This window comes from Protobothrops mucrosquamatus, unplaced genomic scaffold (genome assembly GCF_001527695.2).
Source record: "Protobothrops mucrosquamatus isolate PMUCROS unplaced genomic scaffold, P.Mucros_1.0 scaffold180, whole genome shotgun sequence".
NCBI lineage: Eukaryota > Metazoa > Chordata > Lepidosauria > Squamata > Viperidae > Protobothrops > Protobothrops mucrosquamatus.
Window position 1 is genome coordinate 459,364 of NW_015386539.1, and position 19,031 is coordinate 478,394.

General features: G+C 53.6%; 1 protein-coding gene across 1 annotated transcript; it reads left to right on the forward strand.

The window, feature by feature from the left end:
- The first annotated feature begins 5,768 nt into the window (after nucleotides 1-5,768).
- On the forward strand, nucleotides 5,769-11,424 carry SELENOM (selenoprotein M). The gene is made up of 5 exons (XM_015813647.1): nucleotides 5,769-5,923; nucleotides 8,617-8,652; nucleotides 8,862-8,896; nucleotides 9,242-9,320; nucleotides 10,400-11,424. The coding sequence occupies exons 1-5, from the start codon at nucleotides 5,804-5,806 to the stop codon at nucleotides 10,598-10,600; spliced, it is 471 nt and encodes a 156-aa protein (XP_015669133.1). The 5' UTR covers nucleotides 5,769-5,803; the 3' UTR covers nucleotides 10,601-11,424.
- The last annotated feature ends 7,607 nt before the right edge of the window (nucleotides 11,425-19,031 follow it).

Sequence of the window (19,031 nt, forward strand, 5' to 3'; positions counted from 1 at the left end):
GAGAGGACCCAAGAGCGAAGGGCGAGAGCCGAGTCTCCTGCAGCCCTGCCGGTGCCCTTCATCTCTCCTCTCCACCCCCTGGAAGGTGCTGAGCGAAGCAGAAGCTCCCCTTCCTGGGAACCTGGGTGGAAGGGCACCTCGGCAGGCAGATGGGGGGGGGGAAGGGGGGGCAATAAAGAGAATGGGCAGCCTGGGTGGCATTCAGGAGCCTGGGGAGGGAAACTGCCCCTTCCCTCTTTTAGTTCTCTCCCTGGTTCTTTGAACCTCCACAGAGACCCCTCAGCCCGGGGTCCCCCCCCGGGGTCCCCCCCCCATCAGAGGACAACAGCAATTGCAAAGGGAAACGAAAGGCGAAGAAGAGCAGAACAGAAAACGGTGTGTTTGTGTGTGCGTGATGGATTGATTGATTTCCCGAGGACTGTGCCGAATCCCCCCCTCCCCACGACAGCCCCGTCTGAGTCCACGCGGGGCGAAAAGGAAGCCCGCCCGGGGTCTTCTGTCCCGGGAAAGGGGCTCCATCCCGGCCCCCGCGCATCTCTTCGGGGACTCCCACGGGGGGTGGGGGTGGTGGCGGCGGTGGTGGTAGGAGAAGGGAGGAGAGAAATCCGGGCAAGCCTCGGACACGCGCGCTCGCTCGCTCGCGCGCCGCTCCAGCCGGCCGCCTACACGTGCGCCCGGGACCCGCGCGCTTTCTCACGTGCACGGCGACCCGGCCTCGGCAGACCCGGCGGCGGGTTCCGGCCGGCTGCGCCGCGCGCGGCTCTCCCATCCCTGCCCTCCACGCGCCTCCCGGCCACCTGCCGCCCGGCCCGGACTCACCTTGCGCCAGCCCGCCGGCTCCCCCGCTCGGCCCCTGGGCAGCGCCTGCCGGCTCCTCCCGGCGCTCCGGCGCGGCGGCGGCTCCATCCCGGCGCTCCGGCTGCCGCTCCGCCGCCCTGGCCGCCGCCGAGCCTCCTTCGCCCGGGCGCTGGTGGCGTCACCCTCCGGGGGGACGTAAAGGCACCGCAGCCCCGCTCGGCCTCCCCGCCGCTGCCGCCGCCGCCGCCGCCGGCTCGGGAAGGAGGAGGAGGAGGAGGAGGAGAGCCGGCTGACGTGAGCGCCGCCCGCAGCCGCCGGCTTCCGGGAAGGCTCCCCGCTGCCTGCCCTCCGGGCCAAGCAAGTTTCTAGTCCTCAGGACACGACTGCGGTCCGGGATGCGTCGCAGAGACCGTGGCTGAGCGCAGCGGAGGTGGCCTTCCTCGGCTGGCCCGCACAACGACCTCCCTCCTCCCCAGTCTCTGACAAACGCGCAGGTCGTGATGCGAAACACCGGAGGGGAGGAGAGAGATCAAATGGATGGATGGAAAGAGAGGAAGGAGAGGAGAGAAGAGAAGAGAAGAGAGGAGAGGAGAGGAGAGGAAGAAAGATCAAATGGATGGATGGAAAGAGAGGAGAGGAGAGGAGAGGAAAGAGGAGAAGGGGAAGGGAAGGGAAAGGAAGGGAAGGGAAGGGAAGAGAGGAGAGGAGAGGAAAGTTGACATCCACGGCTTCTGCTTCTGGTGCTGCCGGCCATCGGCTTCCACAGGTGAACCCGGAGCGGCTGCAGAGAGAGGCGGCTTCAGTGAGCTGGTGAATTCACTGACCTGGGGTTGTTTAATCTCTAAAGCTTTAAGTTTGATGCTCTAAAAGTTTGCAGCCAGGGTCCCCTCCTCCCCATCCTGCCAGCTCCCTTGGGGGGCTTCCTTCCCATCCCTGGAATCAGCTGCCCTTCTTCCTTCCCTGTTTCCCTGCAGGGCCACCAAGAGCTTTTGGTGGTAATGAGGGGGGTCCCTTTCCCAGTTACGACCTTTCCAGCATCCCCAGGATCACTTAACAACCGAGGCAAGAAAAGTCATAAAATGGGGCAAAACCCACTACACAAATGTCTCCCTTAACAACAGAAAGCTTTGGGCTTCTGTTTGTGGTGGTAAGTCAAGGACTGCCTGTATTCTGCTTCAAAAGAGTGACAGGAGAATTCCCAGAAGACAAAGAACCCCTGCCTCCAGGTAAAACACCCAAAGTCAAGCTTGAAGGGCTTTTCCTTGGGATGAAAAGTAAGGAAGCGGAAAGCTTATGCCACTTATATTTGCTATAAAATATCTTGTTTCAAGCTAATGCAGCACCCCAGCTCCAGGAAGTATAGTGTCATTCTTCTTTTCTTTATTTTATTTCATTTTTCCTTGCTAGAACAGGTGCACAACCCGGGATTTGGGATAAAATCCAACAAGTTTCATCAGCGCCCAGCACTTTGCAAAAAACAAAACAAATCAAAACACACACACACACACACACAAGCCACCTCTTCCGAGGAATGACAAGTCTGACATCCATTTGGAAGCTCTGCCCCCTGGTGGTTGATCATCACATTACAACCAGGTGGCAGAAACGTGGTTAAATTCAGGTGAATGGATCTTAAAATAAAAATTGTTGCATGAACGACAGGCAGAGAGTGATTCTTGGCAGAATATGACGCCAGTCTCCTGCAGGTTAAAACAAAGAAACTGGCACAGCAAGCTATGTTTATATATAGCCTGGCTAGAGAGAAGTTCCCTGAAGACGCGCTCCAGCACAAGTCCAAAAGCTGGGAAGTCAAAACTTTTGGTCTCAGTGACCAACCCAGATTGGATCCTGAAACATTATCCTGGGACACGTATGTTCACCTTCATTCATAAGGAACATGCAGCTTGCTATTGTCAGGCGCTGTATGAGTGCGAGATTCTTTTTTTAAAAAAAATTGTATCAAAGGGAGACTTTCCAAAATGTGGCAGAGTCTCCTTTACTGCCTTGGCAAATGCAATACATTAAAAAAAAAATCAGACTGAGAGCAAATTAATTTCCAGCATTCAGTTGTTTCGTGCTGCCAAATTTCAAGAGGAAACATAGACACTGCACCGGGTCTTTTTAAAAAAAAAAAAAAAATATTGACTGTTAATACGAACAGGTAATTTATCTGATTAGAAATCTAAAGAGGGTAGAATAAGCAATTGAATCAAGAGATCTTTTGTCTTCTATGCAGAGTGGAGGAAGCATCTAAATCTGGATTTACAGGTTTAGCATACCGTTGGACCAAAAATGAATTTCTGAAAGCAGCACAGCGAGTGCAGCCCTCTGCTAAGCAGGATCAGCCTTGGTTAGTATTTGGATGGGAAGCCAGTAGGAAATCCCAGAGCTTAAGCTGGATTGAGGAATCCCTCCAAAATCCCAGGAGCTGACAGAGACAAACCACTTCAGTGGAAAAATCCTGGAGGTCCCCAGGAATCTAGCTTGGCTCAGTGGAGTCTTTAATTCAGATTAACAGAATAACAGAGTTGGAAGGGACCTTGGAGATCTTCTAGTCCAACCCCCTGCTCAAGCAGCTTCTACTATGTAGAAAAGTAGTTGAAAGAGATTGATGGAGCACCCACAACTCCGTTCCACCAATTAATTGTTCTCACTATCAGGAAGTTTCTCCTTAGTTCTAGGTTGCTTCTTTCTTTGATAAGCTTTCATCCGTCACTTCTTGTCCTGCTTTCAGGTGCTTTTGAGAATAGGTTGACCCCTCTTCTTTGTGGCAGCCTGTCCACCATCCCCCTTATATATTGTTGTTGTTGTTCATTGCGAAGTCGTGTCCGACCCATCGCGACCCCATGGACAACGTTCCTCCAGGTCTTCCTGTCCTCTATCATCTTCTGGAGTCCATTTAAGTTCACGCTTATATATTAGGAAATTGCTATTATGTCACCGCTAGTCCTTCTTTTCATTAAACTAGACATACTCAACTCCAGCAACCGTTCTTCATATGTTTTGGCCTCCAGTCCCCTGATCATCTTTGTTGTCCTTCTCTGCACTCTTTCTAGAGTCTCAGCATCTTTTTTGTATCACAGCAACCAAAACTGGATGCAGTTATTCCAAGTGTGGCCTTACTGAGGCATTATAAAGTGGTATTAACGCTTCACGTGATCTCGCTTCTATCCCTCTGTTAATGCAGCTTAGGATTGTGTTGGCTTTTTTGGCAGCTGCCACACACGGCTGGCTCCTATTTCAGGGATTGTCCATACCTGTGCATTTCTACAGGTTCCATACCTGTGCATTTCTACAGATTTCAACCTATGCCAGTCGCTTCTAGGCCTACCTGTGCCTGCAAAGTACTCCCCAGCACTTCATTTGAGCCCAGCACAGATAAGCTGTCTATTTGCAGAGAGAAAAGCTTTAACAATGGTGGCCTTTCAGACATGCAACCCCACTTCCAGGAGAAGCTGGTCCCTGGACTTAAAGGGGTTGCATCCACCCCTTTAAGGAGTTTTGTTTTGTGTCACAAGGCTTGCCAAGGATTGCGTCTTTTCCTTTTATTCCCAGCACAGGTGCCCGTTTGCCCCGCGCAGGGGTGAATCACGGCTCAGAAGCCGGCGGACGCTCTGGAGACGCTCGGCCAGCCCACGACTATATTTTCTCTGATTCACCAACTCCCCACCTGCTTACCAGTTTCTAACACTTGCCGTGACTCACGCAGCCTTTCTGCCAAGCCAGGAGTCCTGATGTGGCTATTATTAACTGCGATATTCTTAGAAGTTTCGCTCCCTGTCTCATGCGGGGGAATCGGGGCAGAGAAAGGCGATGCCCGAGGGGGGTCTCTTCAATTTTTGGCAATCTGCCCCCAGGAGCAACAGGGATACAGGAAGCAGATTTTTTTTGTCCCCCGCAGCAAAACAGGCCCTTCCCTATTTTTGCAGAGGAAATTACACGGATGTGTCAGTGAAGTTCCTCGGTGACGGAACTCAAAGATTTTCACCTTACTTGATTTAAAAACAAAACAAAATTGAAAAGTATGATGTTGAGGGTGAAGGTTCGTTCACCGAGTTTGTGGGTTGGTTTCCGAACATTTAATTACCATGCTAGGTAACATCTTCAGCGGAGATTAGGGGGTATCAGTGTCGGTGTTCTGTTTATGTATGATGTTATGTAGGAAGCAGAGAATGGGGAAATTTTTCCGGGATCAAAACTATTTTTCTTTCTCTTTCTTTCTTTCTTTCTTTCTTTCTTTCTTTCTTTCTTTCTTTCTTTCTTTCTTTCTTTCTTTCTTTCTTTCTTTCCTTCGACTCCTTCCATCTCAGATTCAGGGAGCCTCCTGGGGTCACATCCCTGACTTCTCCGGAGCAGCTGCTCCACTTTGGAAATCAATATTATTCAGGAGGAAGCGCCAAGGGAAAACATTTCCTGGGACTGGGCAGAGCCAGCGAGTTCTTTGAGTTGTTTGTTCTCCCGAAGCGGGAAGCATGACAGGTGGATGGCCAGCTCCGAGTGAGGGTGTGTGTGTGTGTGTACAGGTGTGTGTCTTCCTGGTGCAGCTCCCAAAGGGTCACCACCTCCAATATACACTGCATAAACATCACACTAAATAAATAAAACAATAAAAAATAACTAAAACTATGCATATACCCACATACACACACACACACAGATGAACAAGAGTGAAGCTTCTCAAAGTTTTTTGGGGGGGGCATTCCCCCATCGGACCGCCTTCAGAGGACCCACTGTGGCTGGGGAGGGGGGGTCTCTGGCCCACTCCCACCCCCTTTGACAGCTACCCGCTCCCTCCGGAGCCCGGCGCCGTGCCCTGGCCGGGAGCGAGGGGGGTGGCAGTCCGGGGACCCCCGGGACGGGGCGGAGGCGCGGCAGGGGGGCCAGGACCCGCCTCGGACCCACCCCGGGCGGGGAGTCCGCCTCGGAGCTCCGCCTGGCTTGACGTGGCAGCGGCTCCGTAAAAGCCCAGCGCGCCCGCCTCGCCTCGCTTCGGCTCAGCATCTGGATGGAGACGCCGCTGCTTTGGCTGCCGCTGCTGCTGGGGCTGCTCTCGGCCGTGGCGCCGCTGCGCGCCGTGCAGCTGGACCGGAGCCGCCTGCAGTGGCTGGCCCGCGGGAAGGTGGAGGTGAGCGGCCGGCCGGGGCGGGGGTCCCAGATCGGGGAGGGGTCCGCGCTTTTCCAGCAGGGTCTCTGCCCAGGTTGCTGCGCCTGAGCGCACGGCCGGGCTTGGCTTCCCCTAGGGGTCCTCGTCTTACGGCCACAATGGAGCCCGGGATTTATCTTGCTAAGTGAGACCCCGGCGGAGGGAGTCTGGGGCCCCGTTTTACGACTTGTCTGGCCCCGAGTGAACCGCTGCAGCTGTGAGTCAGGCAGTTGTGAAGTGGAACCTGGCTTCCCCCCTTAACTTGCTTTGTCGGAAGGTCGCAAAAGGGGATGATCGCCTGACACCCCTCCTCCCCCGCCCAGACGCTGCGACCGTCATAAATGTGAGTCAGTTGTCAAGCTGGTCCGAACGCAAAGCAGCTGACCGTGGGGATGCTGCAAGGGACACAAGGGTGAACAAGGGGTCCTAAGTCACTTTCTCAGTAACTTTGTAACTTTGAATGGTCACTAAACGAACCGGTGTGAGTTGAGGACTGGCTGCACAATGCCAGGAGAAGCCAATGGCAAAGGGCCCAGCCCGGCCGGTGCCCAACCAGACCCTTCCCCAACCTAGTGCCCCCCTCCAGACGCGCTGGGCTTTGACGCCAGTCACCCCAAACCCCAGTGAGGGCAATTATGGGAGAGGGGTGCCCGGTTGGAGAAGGCTGGAGACGAAAGGCTGCCAGGGAGGGCATCCGGACGGACCCCATTTCTTTCTAACTTCACCCGTTTTCAGTCCTGAAGTAATCAAACAGACCAGGTTCAGGCATTAGGCGAAACAAAGTTAACATTAACCCACTTAGCAGGTTTGAACGGTGTTTCTAGGTTTTCGACTGGCCTTTTTAAGCCTGTTATGTGTGAACACAGCCTGGGTGATACAGGTAGCCCTTGACTTAACAAGGGTTCATTTAGTGTCCGTTCAAAATTACAATGGCCCTGAAAAAAAGTGACTTTAGGACCATTTTACACGCAGCTGTTGTAGCATCCCCACCGTCACGTGGTCAAAATTCAGACGCTTGGCAGCCGTCTCACATTTATGATGGTCGCAGCGTCCCGGGTTCATGCGATCCCCTTTTGCAACCTTCGGACGAGCAAAGTTAATGGAGAAGCCAGATTGACTTAACAACTGCAGCGATTCACTTAGCAGCCGAGGCAAGGCAGGTCGTAAAATGGGGCAAAACTCACTTCGCTTAACAACAGAAATTTGGGGGGCTCCGTTGTGGATGTAAGTCAAGGGCTGCCTGCATTGCGGTGCAGCCGCCAGTCCCCTTTCCGCCCTAGAAACACCCAGGCTGACGTGGCCCATTTCACAGATGGGGCTGTTGTGACGGAAATGGGCGGAGGGAACCTTTGCCCCAACTGTTGGGGGAAAACCCCTCTGCCCACTCACCCACCCCCACCCCCAGCTCCAGAGGAAGCAGATTTGGCAAAGGGAGCCTCTCTGTTTAGGGGCAGGCTATCTCTGAGTCAGGCTGGGCTGCTTTTCAGAGGCTGACAACGTTTCCTCTTGGCCTGAGCCAGGAAGCCTCAGCCAAACACAATAAATCAATTACGTGCAAATTGCATAATTTCCTCAAGGGGCTTCTGAAAATGGCCGCAATTACTTTGCTGTTGTTATTGAAGCAGTTGTTGATCTTGTCGCTCGGATTGCTTCGGTCTGGGTAACAATCGCAAAGTTTGCTGTGGGTTAAGGCAGTGGCCCCCAACATTTTGGGCACTAGGGACCGGTTCCGGGGAGAGAGGTCTTTCCACGGACCGGAGGCAGGGGGGGGCTGGTTTCGAATTCTGCCCACATCCCTCGGATGGGGCTTTTGCTTGTTTGCACGGCCTGGTTTTCCGGCATGCTGCGGACTGGTGTGGGTACACAGACCGGGGAGGGGGGATTGGGGACCCTTGGGTTAAGGTTTTCTCTTGCAGTCTGTATCCTGCAAAAGCTGGATTCTCACAACACGTGAAGCTGTGGTTTGCTAGGCAGGATGGAATAAAGCCCAGTTATCTTACTTTCCATGACATTCTAGCCCTAAAAGAACAAATCACATTTTAGTAGCCTTAGTGTATCATCCAAACCTGCCCAGATGGTAGAAAGTGTCCGTCCAAAGGGCTGGTTCCCTCCCATGAAATGGGGCAGACAGTGGGAAACCCACAGAGGCGGTGAAGGCACCAGATGGAGAGATCAACTCATTTCATCCGCCCAGCCATTCATGGATTTTTAGGCCCTCTGGCTACAACACTAAGTGCAGGTACCTCAATTGGGAACTTTAAAAGGAAACGTTTCTTCTTCTTCTGGTTGCTGTCTTCCCACTAATTCCATCTGTTAATAGGCTGGCTGTTAGTCATGATGGAAAATGGAGCCCGCAGCGTGGGGGAACAGGCTGTTTCAGGGGAAAAAAAGACAGAAAAAAGCAGGCCTTGGCAACCGTGAATTACAAAAGGGTGTAAATTGTGAGGGTGCAAAGACACCAGTGTGTTGGCCATGGGAACTGGGAATGAATTAGACGGGAGGTGTGTGGGTGTGTGTTGCTGGGGAGCGCGGTCTAGGCAACCTAATCCGCTTCGCTTCGGTGGGGGGCCCCCGTGTTCGCAGCACAAAAACTAATCCAACCAGTTGAACGGGGCTGTCCCTCTGGCGTCGCTTAGAAACACACTTTTGATGGTGCTCTCCTTTTCCCCCCCCAGAGCTGTGGAGGATGACGCTTGAACCGCCTGCCAGAGGTAAGCAACTCTTCGGATTTGCTCTCCTTTTCCCCTGGACCATCTGCTTCCCCACTGGAAAACCTCAGGGGGCGAGCCAGCTTTGTTCCGTACCAAGTTGGAAGGGGCCTTGGAGGTCTTCTAGTCCAGCCTCCTGCTCGTGCAGGAAACACCAGCCACCGTCCCGTCCATTAATGGCTGATTCTTCCTTTTTTTTTTTTTTTCTCCAGGTAAAGGCCTTTCTCAACGAAGACCTGCCTTTGTAGTATCCTTTGCTGAGTTTTTATCCAGGCTCACCTCCTCTGGGGTTCGTCCGCTACCTGGATGTGCTGCCCTTTATTTATTTAAAATAAATAAAAGATAAGTTTTGATTTTTGCCGTTCAAAATTTCCTCCTGTCCCTCCTTTGGCATTCTTTCTGCAATGATTCTATTCCACCGTTTCTTTGATATTGGCGTAACTCTTGTCCCACGGCGAGTTGCCCAGGTCTGCTGGGTGGGGGGGCTCCACCCAGACCCCTCCCCGAGTTAGTGCCGAGAGCAGCGCAGATGGAGGGAAGGACGGTGTCCTCTTCCAGCAGCAGATAACGGCTCCTTAACGCTCCCCCTTAGCCACAACATGGACTTGAAGTACCTGGCTGGAGCGGACCCTGAGCTGATCCTGCTCAACATTAAATTCGAAGAACTTCAGGTGAGAGGGAATTATTTTATAATGTNGCTTGCCAGTGCTTTCCCAAACTCAGCTTTGGTCTGGTGAGAATTGCCCTCTCACAAGATAAAACAAAGAAAAAGAGATTTTTAAAAAATAATCAATCGGAATAGAGCTGGAAGGGGCCTTGGAGGTCTTCTAGTCCAACCCCCTACTCAAGCAGGAGACCCTATGCCATTTCAGACAGGTAGCTGTCCATTCTTTTCTTAAAAATCTCCAATGATGAAGCACCCACAACTCCTGAAGGCAAGTCGTTCCACTAGTTAGTTGTTCTGTTAGGAAGTATCTCCTTAATTCCAGGTTGCTTCTCTCCTTGATTAGTTTCCCTCCGTTGTTTCTTGCAAGCTGTTGAACGGTTTGCAAAGTTGGAAAAGAAAATGAGTTTCAAGATTGGAGTGGGTTGGCCAAACAAACTCGTGCATCTTCTTGTGTAGCTACTTACAAAATTTATCTAGAGAGGAGAGTCCCTATTTTGTGAGACAAATGCTATGTTTTTCAGTTTTAATGTTATTGTTATAAGGGCACTGGTTAATTGTTCTCAGTGTCAGGAAATTCCTCCTTAGTTCCAGGTTGCTTCTTTCCTTGATTAGTTTCCATCCGTTGCTTCTTGTCCTGCCTTCCGGCGCTTTGGAGAACAGCTTGACTCCCTCTTCTTTGGGGCAGCCCCTCAGATATTGGGAGACTGCTATCATGTCTCCCCTAATCCTTCTTTTCGTTAAACTAGACAGACGCAATTCCTGCAAACGTTCTTTGTATGTTTTAGCCTCCACTAAAGTGCATCATAGCAAACGCAGCACTGTGCTGGGATAGGAGGAGGCATTCTGGTGGGCCAGTTCATCTTTTAAGACTGGGAGGCCATTTTGTGAAGATGCCCGCAAGAGAAACTTGAAATGCCAAGATGCTACAGCCTTAAAAGTATGCTGGGAATAGATAATAGGAGCATTGCCCTGTTATGCCAATCTGGATAAGATGCCGCTCATTTGAGCATTGTCTAGAGACAACCCAGCTGTCTCGCTGTGGCCAGAGGGTGCTAGTCCCTGTGATTTGCCTTTAATTTGCAGAGAATCCCATTGAGTGACATGAGCCGGGAAGAAATAAATCAGCTGATGCAAGAACTGGGATTCTACCGGAAAGACACGCCGGACTCCCCTGTTCCCGACGCTTTCCAAATGGCGCCTGCTAATTCCCTGCCGTCAGATGTGGAAGCAATGAAGAACAGACGTGCGAAAGAGAAAAAGGGGGCGGGGAGTCCAGACCTATAGAATTCAACGTGCTCTGCTTGTGAAGGGTGCCTGCTGGAAAGAATGGGAAGTCTCAGGGCATTGGCAATATCTAAATAATCTGCAGCTATATAGATAAGATCTCCTGTGGTTCGCACACGGCTGAATTGTGCTGCCGGAGAAATTAACCTTTAGAGAAGATTCAAAGGCTGCAAACTTTTGCTTAAGGGGAAGAACTTGCTGCCCTCAGAAGGAAAATGTGCAAAACAAAGACAGCCACATTATATGCAACCCCCGGGCCGGTTACAAACAGCCCCTGACTTACGACCACAATCGAAACTGGAAAAAACGTCGTTAAGCATGTGCAGTTGTCAAGCAAGACACCCACATGGCTGTGATTGTGACTTTCCCCGCCTGCTTCGCCATTTGCTTTGGGCTTGTCGGAAGCCGGTTGGTAAAGGTTGCAAATGGCGATTGTGTGACTTGCAGCATTCACCGACTGTGGTGAAGGGCAAGCCAACGCCCAACAATCACAACAGCCCTTGTCAAATGGTCGTTAAGTCAAGGGCTGCCTGTAACTCGGACGAAATTGACTGGAAGAAGCCTCAAGGGATTCCGCCCTTCACCCCAAGACGGGCATCCTTGCACAAGGCATCACACAAGGGTCCACTCCCGTGACCAGCACTTTCCCTCCAGGTGTGCCTCACCTGTGCAGGACAGGATGAAGCCCTCTGCAGAAAGCTTTTGCTGCTGAGGGTGGATAGACACGTCCTCTCGGGCTGGGAGCGCAGCCTGCCGGGGAGCAGGTCGCCGAACCCCCAACTGGTTTAGGATAGTAACAATAAAGTTGCCTTCGTCAACCAGCAGAGATGCGCCTCTCGTTTTGTGCAGACTTTCCACTGCTAACACTTCCTTGCCAAATGTTACCGCTTGATCACAAGCGCACCTTTGGACTTCCCGTTTTTTTTCTCCCACAAAAATCAAGGCGGCTGGCTAGATGCTAGACCTGCCAGGGGGGGTGCCAATCTTAAAACCGAAGTCTTGAACGAATGGTTTGGTTGGTATGGCATAGCCGGCGGCCGAGGGATTTATAGAGCAAGTGTGAGGTTTTGTATTCTTGTTTTAAATTCCTAGCTTTTTAAAATGAAAAGCCTTGCCGTTTGGAAAGAGAAAAAAAAGCTAATGAGCCATCCACGGTTGTTAGATAAAAAGAAGTTCAAATCCTGCTAAAAGTTAATTCACCTAACGGATGTTATTGGGGGGGGTAGCATTTTAGGGTGTCCGCGTGGCGAAGGCAGGGACCGAGGCAGGGACCACAATCCAAACGTTTTATTGTCTTGCTGGTGCTGATACAATCTTGTGGGTGGTGCAAGGATTACAATCCCGGAGGGAGGCCAGCCGTGCACTACGGTCCTGCTTGCACCTCACGCAGCCCCAAGGACTGGCCTGCCCCACGTAGGAGTCCCTCAAGGAAGCGGGCAAGGCAGCTCGTGGTGGATACCAGAGGAACAGCATTCCTGGTGGGAACCCGCAGGAATAAAACTCCCCATCTGAGTTCTCCTTGGTCATGGGAGGCAGGCAGATGCCACCACTCAGCAGCCCACTGGCAAGAGGCTGATGGAGCCAAGTGGCATGGAAAGAGCCCCTCGGAGCTGGCACAGCGCCCCCCTCCCCTTCACATGGCAGGGCTGGGTTTCGAAAAAAAGCACTCCTCCTTTTAGCGTTTTCTTTGTGAACCAAGGAAAGTCCACGATTCCACGATCGCGGCACACAAGCGCAAAAGGCTGCCTCCCTGAAGACCGAGGCAAGCTAATTTGGGATGGGTGGGGTCAGGAGCACAGCCTCCCCCCTCCTTTGCTTCCCACGCCCCACTCCTTCACAGCCAGAGGCGAGCTTTCTCTGTGTCAAAAGGCGTGCAAAAAGTGAAACACACGGCTATCGATGAGAAGTTTGGGCTTTGCTGGTGGACGGAAAAGGCCACTGTCTCCACAAGGGGGTTCTACACTGGTGGACCCCGACTTGGCTTTTCCTTCAGTGGGGGAGAGGGATCTCTAGGGATGAGGGGGAGAGGAGAAAAGCTGCTGCCGTCAAAAAACAAACAAACCCCAACACAATAACTTACAAGCAACAATCAAAACAACCTTGGTATAAAAGCATGTGTGGTGCAGAGCGGCAGCCAAGACTCCCGGTCTCTTTTCTGGGCTGGGGGGGCGGCCTCGCCTGATCTCTGCAGGCAAGAGAGGAGGTGGGGAGCGTGGGGGAAGCTGCCCCCCCAGCCTACCCGCCCGGCCTTTTGGGGGTGGGGGTCCGTCGGAAGAGGAGGAGGCTACAGGTGTGACTGCCGTCGCTGAAGCTCGTGACGTCGCAGGTGGTTGTAGAGGGACTGGACGTAGGTGAAAACACATTTGGCATCCGGGCGTTTCCCCATGATCATCATATCCTCCACGTCCACCAGCGGGACGCAGTCCACCAGCCTCCTGCAAAAGCCAAGGGACACGGGTTCAATTCGCCGGAAGGAACAGCTCACCGTCCCCTTGTCCTAAGCCGGGACTGGGACAAGGATCTCCAGGATCCAGCTTGCCCTCAGCCCTGCCGATGGCGCTGGGCGAAGAAGCCATGCCCTTGCCAGGGTGTGTACATCCGAACTAGACTCCCCTCCCTAAATTAACCTTCCTCCCCCCAATTCTAATCCGCTGCCCATTCCCCATCACCGGCTCTTTTTAGACCGTTGAAGGCACTTCGTTTAGGAGGATTTCAACCGACGTGACAAAACTATTTGATGCAGCAAAGGTTTCACCTGCAGAGCAGGGCCCAGGCACTCTGACAAAGAGCTCACCATCCCTGCATCCTTCACTGGAGCAAAACACCACTTACAAAACAGTCAGACTTCTAGTCCTCAGTGAGGCTGGCTGACAAGTGAACTAACATCACAGTTTTAAAGCTGTCAGGCTCCTTATGATTAGCCTTCAGAGGGGGGGGGAACAGCCAAGGGCCAAAGGCAAAGCAAAGGACCAGTGGAATTAAATCCATAATCCCCAGCCAGAAGGTGAAAACTCCAGGATCTACAGTTCTGCTGCTCGGAGGGTGCCAGGTTGGTGCACGCCAAACAATTACAGGTAGTTCTCACTTAGCAGCGGCCTTGTTTAGGGACCATTTAAAGTTACCATGCTGCAAAATACCCCCGCCCCCCAAGCTCTGCAACCGGTCCTCACACTTATGACCGTAGCAGTCCCGTGATTGTCATTTGCACACATCACAGCCGGCTTCCGACAGTCAATGGGGGAGCCGGTGCAGAAATTGCACGTCATGGTCCCCTGGAGTCTCGCTTAACAACCTGCAGTGACTCACTTAATGACCTAGAAGAAGTAAGCCCATCATGGCCCTGTGGTTTTCCTTTTACTGACCATGTGTCGACAGTCCCAATAGTGGCCACTAAACGAGGGCTATTCATACTTTGTGCACGTGAAGCTCCACTCGTGAGTGGAGGTCACACGGGTGTGCTGCTTGCACAAATGGAGCCGCGCACGTGTGCCTGCCACTCACTCCCCTCCTATGGGCACCAGTCCGCCCAGCTGGAAAGGATGAGGACCCTGTTCTGAGACCCTGACGTGGTTTTTCCGCAATCGTCCAAGAAGGGAATCCCCGTGGCCTTCTTCCAAAGGGGCCTTTTCTACTTCCCACTCTAGCTGGCAGCCCTCACATCTCCTGGTGGTCTCCCATCCAAGGGCTGATCAGCCTGAAACCCCCACCCCCACTAGGGCCGAAGGGCCACTTCAGGCCCCAACTCAGCTACGCACAGGGCAGCTGAGGGGGGGAGGGCGAGAGGAGAGTTGATGGGCAGCCCCCCCACCCCACTCCCGGAGGCAGTGGAGAAAGGCCTGGGCCAGCTCCAAGCAAGCCAGGATGCCCTTATAAAGCCATTGTTTAGCTCGCTCAGTGTGTGCGGCTTCCAGCCTCCCAGGAGAGCCGAGGAGATGCTATTAACAAGACCGGCCTGAGTCATTTTTTCCAGCTCTTCCAAGACTTATAAGGTCTGGGCAAGGCACGGGAGGAGGAGAGACCCTCCATCACCTGTCTGGCTTCTGCCTTTGCCCCAGGCCCTGGAAGGTCAGGGCCTTTCATTGCCTGGGGAGGGTCTTTGAGGAAGCACACACACACCCCCCCCCGTTTCCAGGCTAAACCACCTTAAACTTTGGGAACTCCTGCATCTGTCGCAAACGCTCTCGCAACCTACCAGCTGAGGGCGCCCACGGAGTGGGGAGGTGCATCTCTCGCCTTGCATCCTTGGGGGAGCCCTGCAGCCCCAGCCCCTAAACACCCCTCCCCCCTCAAAAAAAAAGGACAATCAATCCCAGGAAAGAAGGAAAGGTTCTCACCGTAGCGCCGCAGAAAGGAAAGTTAAGACTTTTTCGTCTTGACCAACCCCTTCTGAACTAGGCAGCGATAGAACTCCTGGATGTACGTGTAAACGCACTTCCAATCCGGCTCCCTCATCCGGACCATGTCTTCCACGTCCAGCAACTGCGGGCATTCTGCCAGTGTCCTGGGGGTGGGTGGGGGGAGGAGGGATCGTGGTGGAGGGAAGGGCAGGGGGAGGGGGGAAGAGGAAGCCAGTGATCACAGCCCAGACAAATTTGGGGGGTGGGGGAAGAGAGAAGATAGAAAGAAATCGGAGGAAAAGAAAGAGAGAGAGAGAAAGAGAGAGAGAGAGAGAAAAAACACAAGATACGTAAATCCAGTTCACATTCTCCGTGACGAGACCCACATATGCATGCAACGGGGTGAGCGGGCACGGACCTCTCCGCCATGCCATGCAAAGGGAGTAGGAGATATCGGGGTGCCAACGGATACAGGGGGTGGGGTGGGGGGCTCATTCCTGAGTGAGATGCAGAGGATGCGGCAAAAATCCGGACTGAACGGCCGGGATAGACAGACAAAAAAAGACAGAGAGGTGGACAGGACAGGAAAGCGAGCGGGGTGCTCGTTGCGCTCCCTCTATATGGCGACGTATAGAGAAGGGATGAGCGACTCGCTCTGTGCGCCCCATCCTGCCACACACTCTTGGAAGTGGGCCTCAGCCCGTCTGGGGTGCGCGAAGCCAAGGAAAGTGAGAAAGAATTTGGGGGAGGGGGGAGGGAAACAAGGCAGAAGCTGCAGAGGAGTGTGGACTCAAACCCGGCACCCTCCTCCCGAGCGACCCAGAGCACCAGGTGACGGATCTGGTCCCCATCCGTTGGAACCGAGAAAACACTGAGCACCTGAAGTTGAGGGTCTTAAGGACTCGGTCGTACCGAGTCATACCTTTGGAGAGGGAAAGGGGAGTCGTACCGACTGAGTCCTTAAGACCCTCAACTTCAGGTGAAGTCATAAAAGAGCCAAGGTTGCCCACCCCTGTCCTAGACCCTCGGTGGAGGAGAAGGGTGGACAATGCCCCATTCTGCAGTCTGGAGGCAGAACAGCCGGTCCCCCTCGCCCGATTTCCCTAGACCCTGCTGGGTCGGAAGCTGTAGGTAGCAGGAGGGAAGATCTGGGGAGAGGGGAGTCGGGACCCCTAAACGCACTCACACAGGCCCATCCAAGGGCCTGGGGGGCAGCACAGATATTGGTCAAGGGCAGCCGAGCAGATCTGTTCCCCCCGTTCAGACCGGTTGAAGACCGGTGCCAGGTCCGTTCTGCCAGCCCCGCTTTTTTCACAAGACGGCTGGACCCACCGCTGCGTGAGGGAAGGATGACGAAGGCCTGGGGAGGCCCGAGCTGAAAGGGACGAAGCACTGGAAGGGACGGACAGAAAAACAGCAAAGGGAAAGGAAAAAAAAGAAGGAAGGAGGTTCCCCACCGTGCTTTTCTCTGCCGGAGCAAAATTCCCCAGAAAGGCAAAGCCGAAGAAGCCGTGCCAGCCGCTCCGTAGGTCAAACAGGCTCTAGGACCCCCCGTCACATCCCAGCCCAAGCTGCGAGGGGAGCCCAGCCCGTGATGCCAATCTCAGACAGAGCTTGCAGCTGCTTATCGCCTTTGGCCAACGAGGCCCTCCCGCAGCCCCCTCCCCATGCTCAGCTCCAGGCAGCGATGCGCACCCCCCCCATTTGAATGCATCCCGAGCCCCCCCCCGTCTCGTTCCCAGGGAAGGAACTTCCACAGAAGTCCCAAGGAAAGAGGTTTCAGGAATCCCAAGTCAGAGAAAAGGAGGCCCGTGGCAAAATACTCTGGGTTGCACCCTATCCATCCTTGAGGGCTCCTGGCGGCAGGAGCCACCACTGCGGGAGGGCAGGGAGACCGCAACGATCCAGCGTCCTGGGTACGCCGGCTTGCAGGGTTCCATTTCTGAACAAGGTAAGTTTCTAGTCCTTATGGTTGCAGTGGTATACGGCTAGCCCTCGAGTTACCACAGTTTGTTTATAGTGACTGTTCAAAGTTTACAACGGCACTTAAGAAAAAAAACGACTCCAGACCACCTTTCACACTTACGACCGTTGCAGCATCCCCAGGGTCACGTGACCAAAATTCAGACGCTCGGCAACTGGCTTGTACTTACGGCAGTTGCAATGTCCCGGGGTCACGTGATCCCCTTTTGCCACCTTCTGATGAGCAAATTCAAAGGGGAAGCCGGATTCAGTTAGCAACCGGGTCACTAACTTAATGACAGCAGGGACTCAACGACTAGGGCAAGAAAAGTCGTAGAATGGGGCAAAGCTCACTTAACAGGTGTCTCGCTTAGTAACGTTAGTTTTGGGCTCCTGAAAAAAAGCATCTTTGGGACAACCGTGACCGAGAATCTCCATAGACATGTAGAAGATGAAGCAACCTCGTAGGTATGGGGAGAATCCCCTGGGGAACTCTCTGCCACCGCTAGCTCAGGGGCTCTTCCAGGGCCCAGCAAAGCCGAACGGAGCAGGCACGGGGATACCTACTCGGCTGCGGAGAAGGCCTTCTCGAAGTTATGCCGCCGGTCCTGGGGCGAGAGCTGCGTGTAATCGAAGGCCTCGGGGAAAAAGTTGTGGACCAGCGCACAGAAGGCCATCCCGTCGCTCCAGCTGGAGGAGAAGTTCTGGATGTCCACGTGCTGCGGAGGGTGGAGAGAAATGAGGACCGTCAGGAAAGAGATGGGCCAGGCACGGCGGGGCCAGGGAGGCACGGGAGACGGGCAGGCGCTCACCTCGTAGCCCCGGGTCTTGGCGCGGCACCAGTCCAGAAGCATCTGCTTGATGGTGTTGGCATTGGGGACCCCGAAGCTGGAAGAGCGCTGGACTCCCACCCGGGCCAAGGCCGGGCTGGCGGGGCTGCAGAGAAAGGAAAACACACGTCTCGTGGCTGCTCTGGGAAGGAAAGAAAGAAGGAAGGAAGGAAGGAAGGAAGGAAGGAAGGAAGGAAGGAAGGAAGGAAAGGAAAGGAAAGGAAAGGAAAGGAAAGGAAAGGAAAGAAGGAAAGGAAAGGAAAGGAAAGGAAAAAGCCAGGAGGCCGAGCAAGCTGCTATATTTAGAACAAAAACAACCACCAGCTGGATTAAAATGGCCACAGCCTGGGCAGGAGGAGGCCTCCCTCGGGCAGCTTCTCGCGGTGGGAACCCGGCCACGGAATGGCCCTTAGAAATAAAGAGTTTTGCAGCCCGGAGGAAGTGGGTCCTCCAGGAAGCCTCCAAGATGTCAGCTGAAGGAGCCAAGCCAAGTTCTCCAGCCCCTTGTGGGGATGGGAGCAGAAGTCCTTGGGGAAGGAAAACATTCCAATCTCCAGCCTTAAAAAACTTGGACATTCCCCCCTCCCCCCAACTCCCCCTGGAGTCCAGCCCCTCACCTCCCGCCCTCCTTCTCCAGCTTCTCAATCATGGCCTTGCGCGCCTGCGAGGCTGACATCTTGGGCATGGCCTGGGCCTTCATGATCTCCTTCTTCCTCTCCGCTTGGCGCCGCTCCAAGTCAGCTAGACTGCTCCCGGACCTGGGGCTCGGATCCTCCCGCTCGAAGATGCTGTGCCGAGGGGGGGGGGAGGGAAGAAAGAGGAGGGAAGATGAAAAACTCCAGGGCAAAATTGCTATTAATTCAATTAAATAAGAATCAATTTTCTCTGCTCCCCCCCTTTCCCCCCCCAAGGGATCTGTGCAAGGTTTGGAAGGCAAATCATCCCAGGTTTTTTTTTTGGGGGGTGGGGGAAGAGTTCTTTTTCTCTTTTCGTAGAGCCTTCGTCTTAAACCTCTTAAGTTCTAGACAGAAAACCACTACCCCCGGCTCTCGACGAACGTATGCGAGCCGACACACTTGACATCTCGACCTCCCACCTACTACCAATTCCTACGGGAAAAACGGAAACACAAAACAAAACTAAGTTTAAATAAAAATCGGGCCAAAGAAGAAACCATGTTGACGTCAGCTGCTTGGAGTGTCTTATGAAAAGCAAGATATAAATAACACCGAAAAAGACACACATGAACGGACAGCCCAGCTCAGCCCCAGGTCTTGCTCTGTTTTACCAGGCAATGTAAGT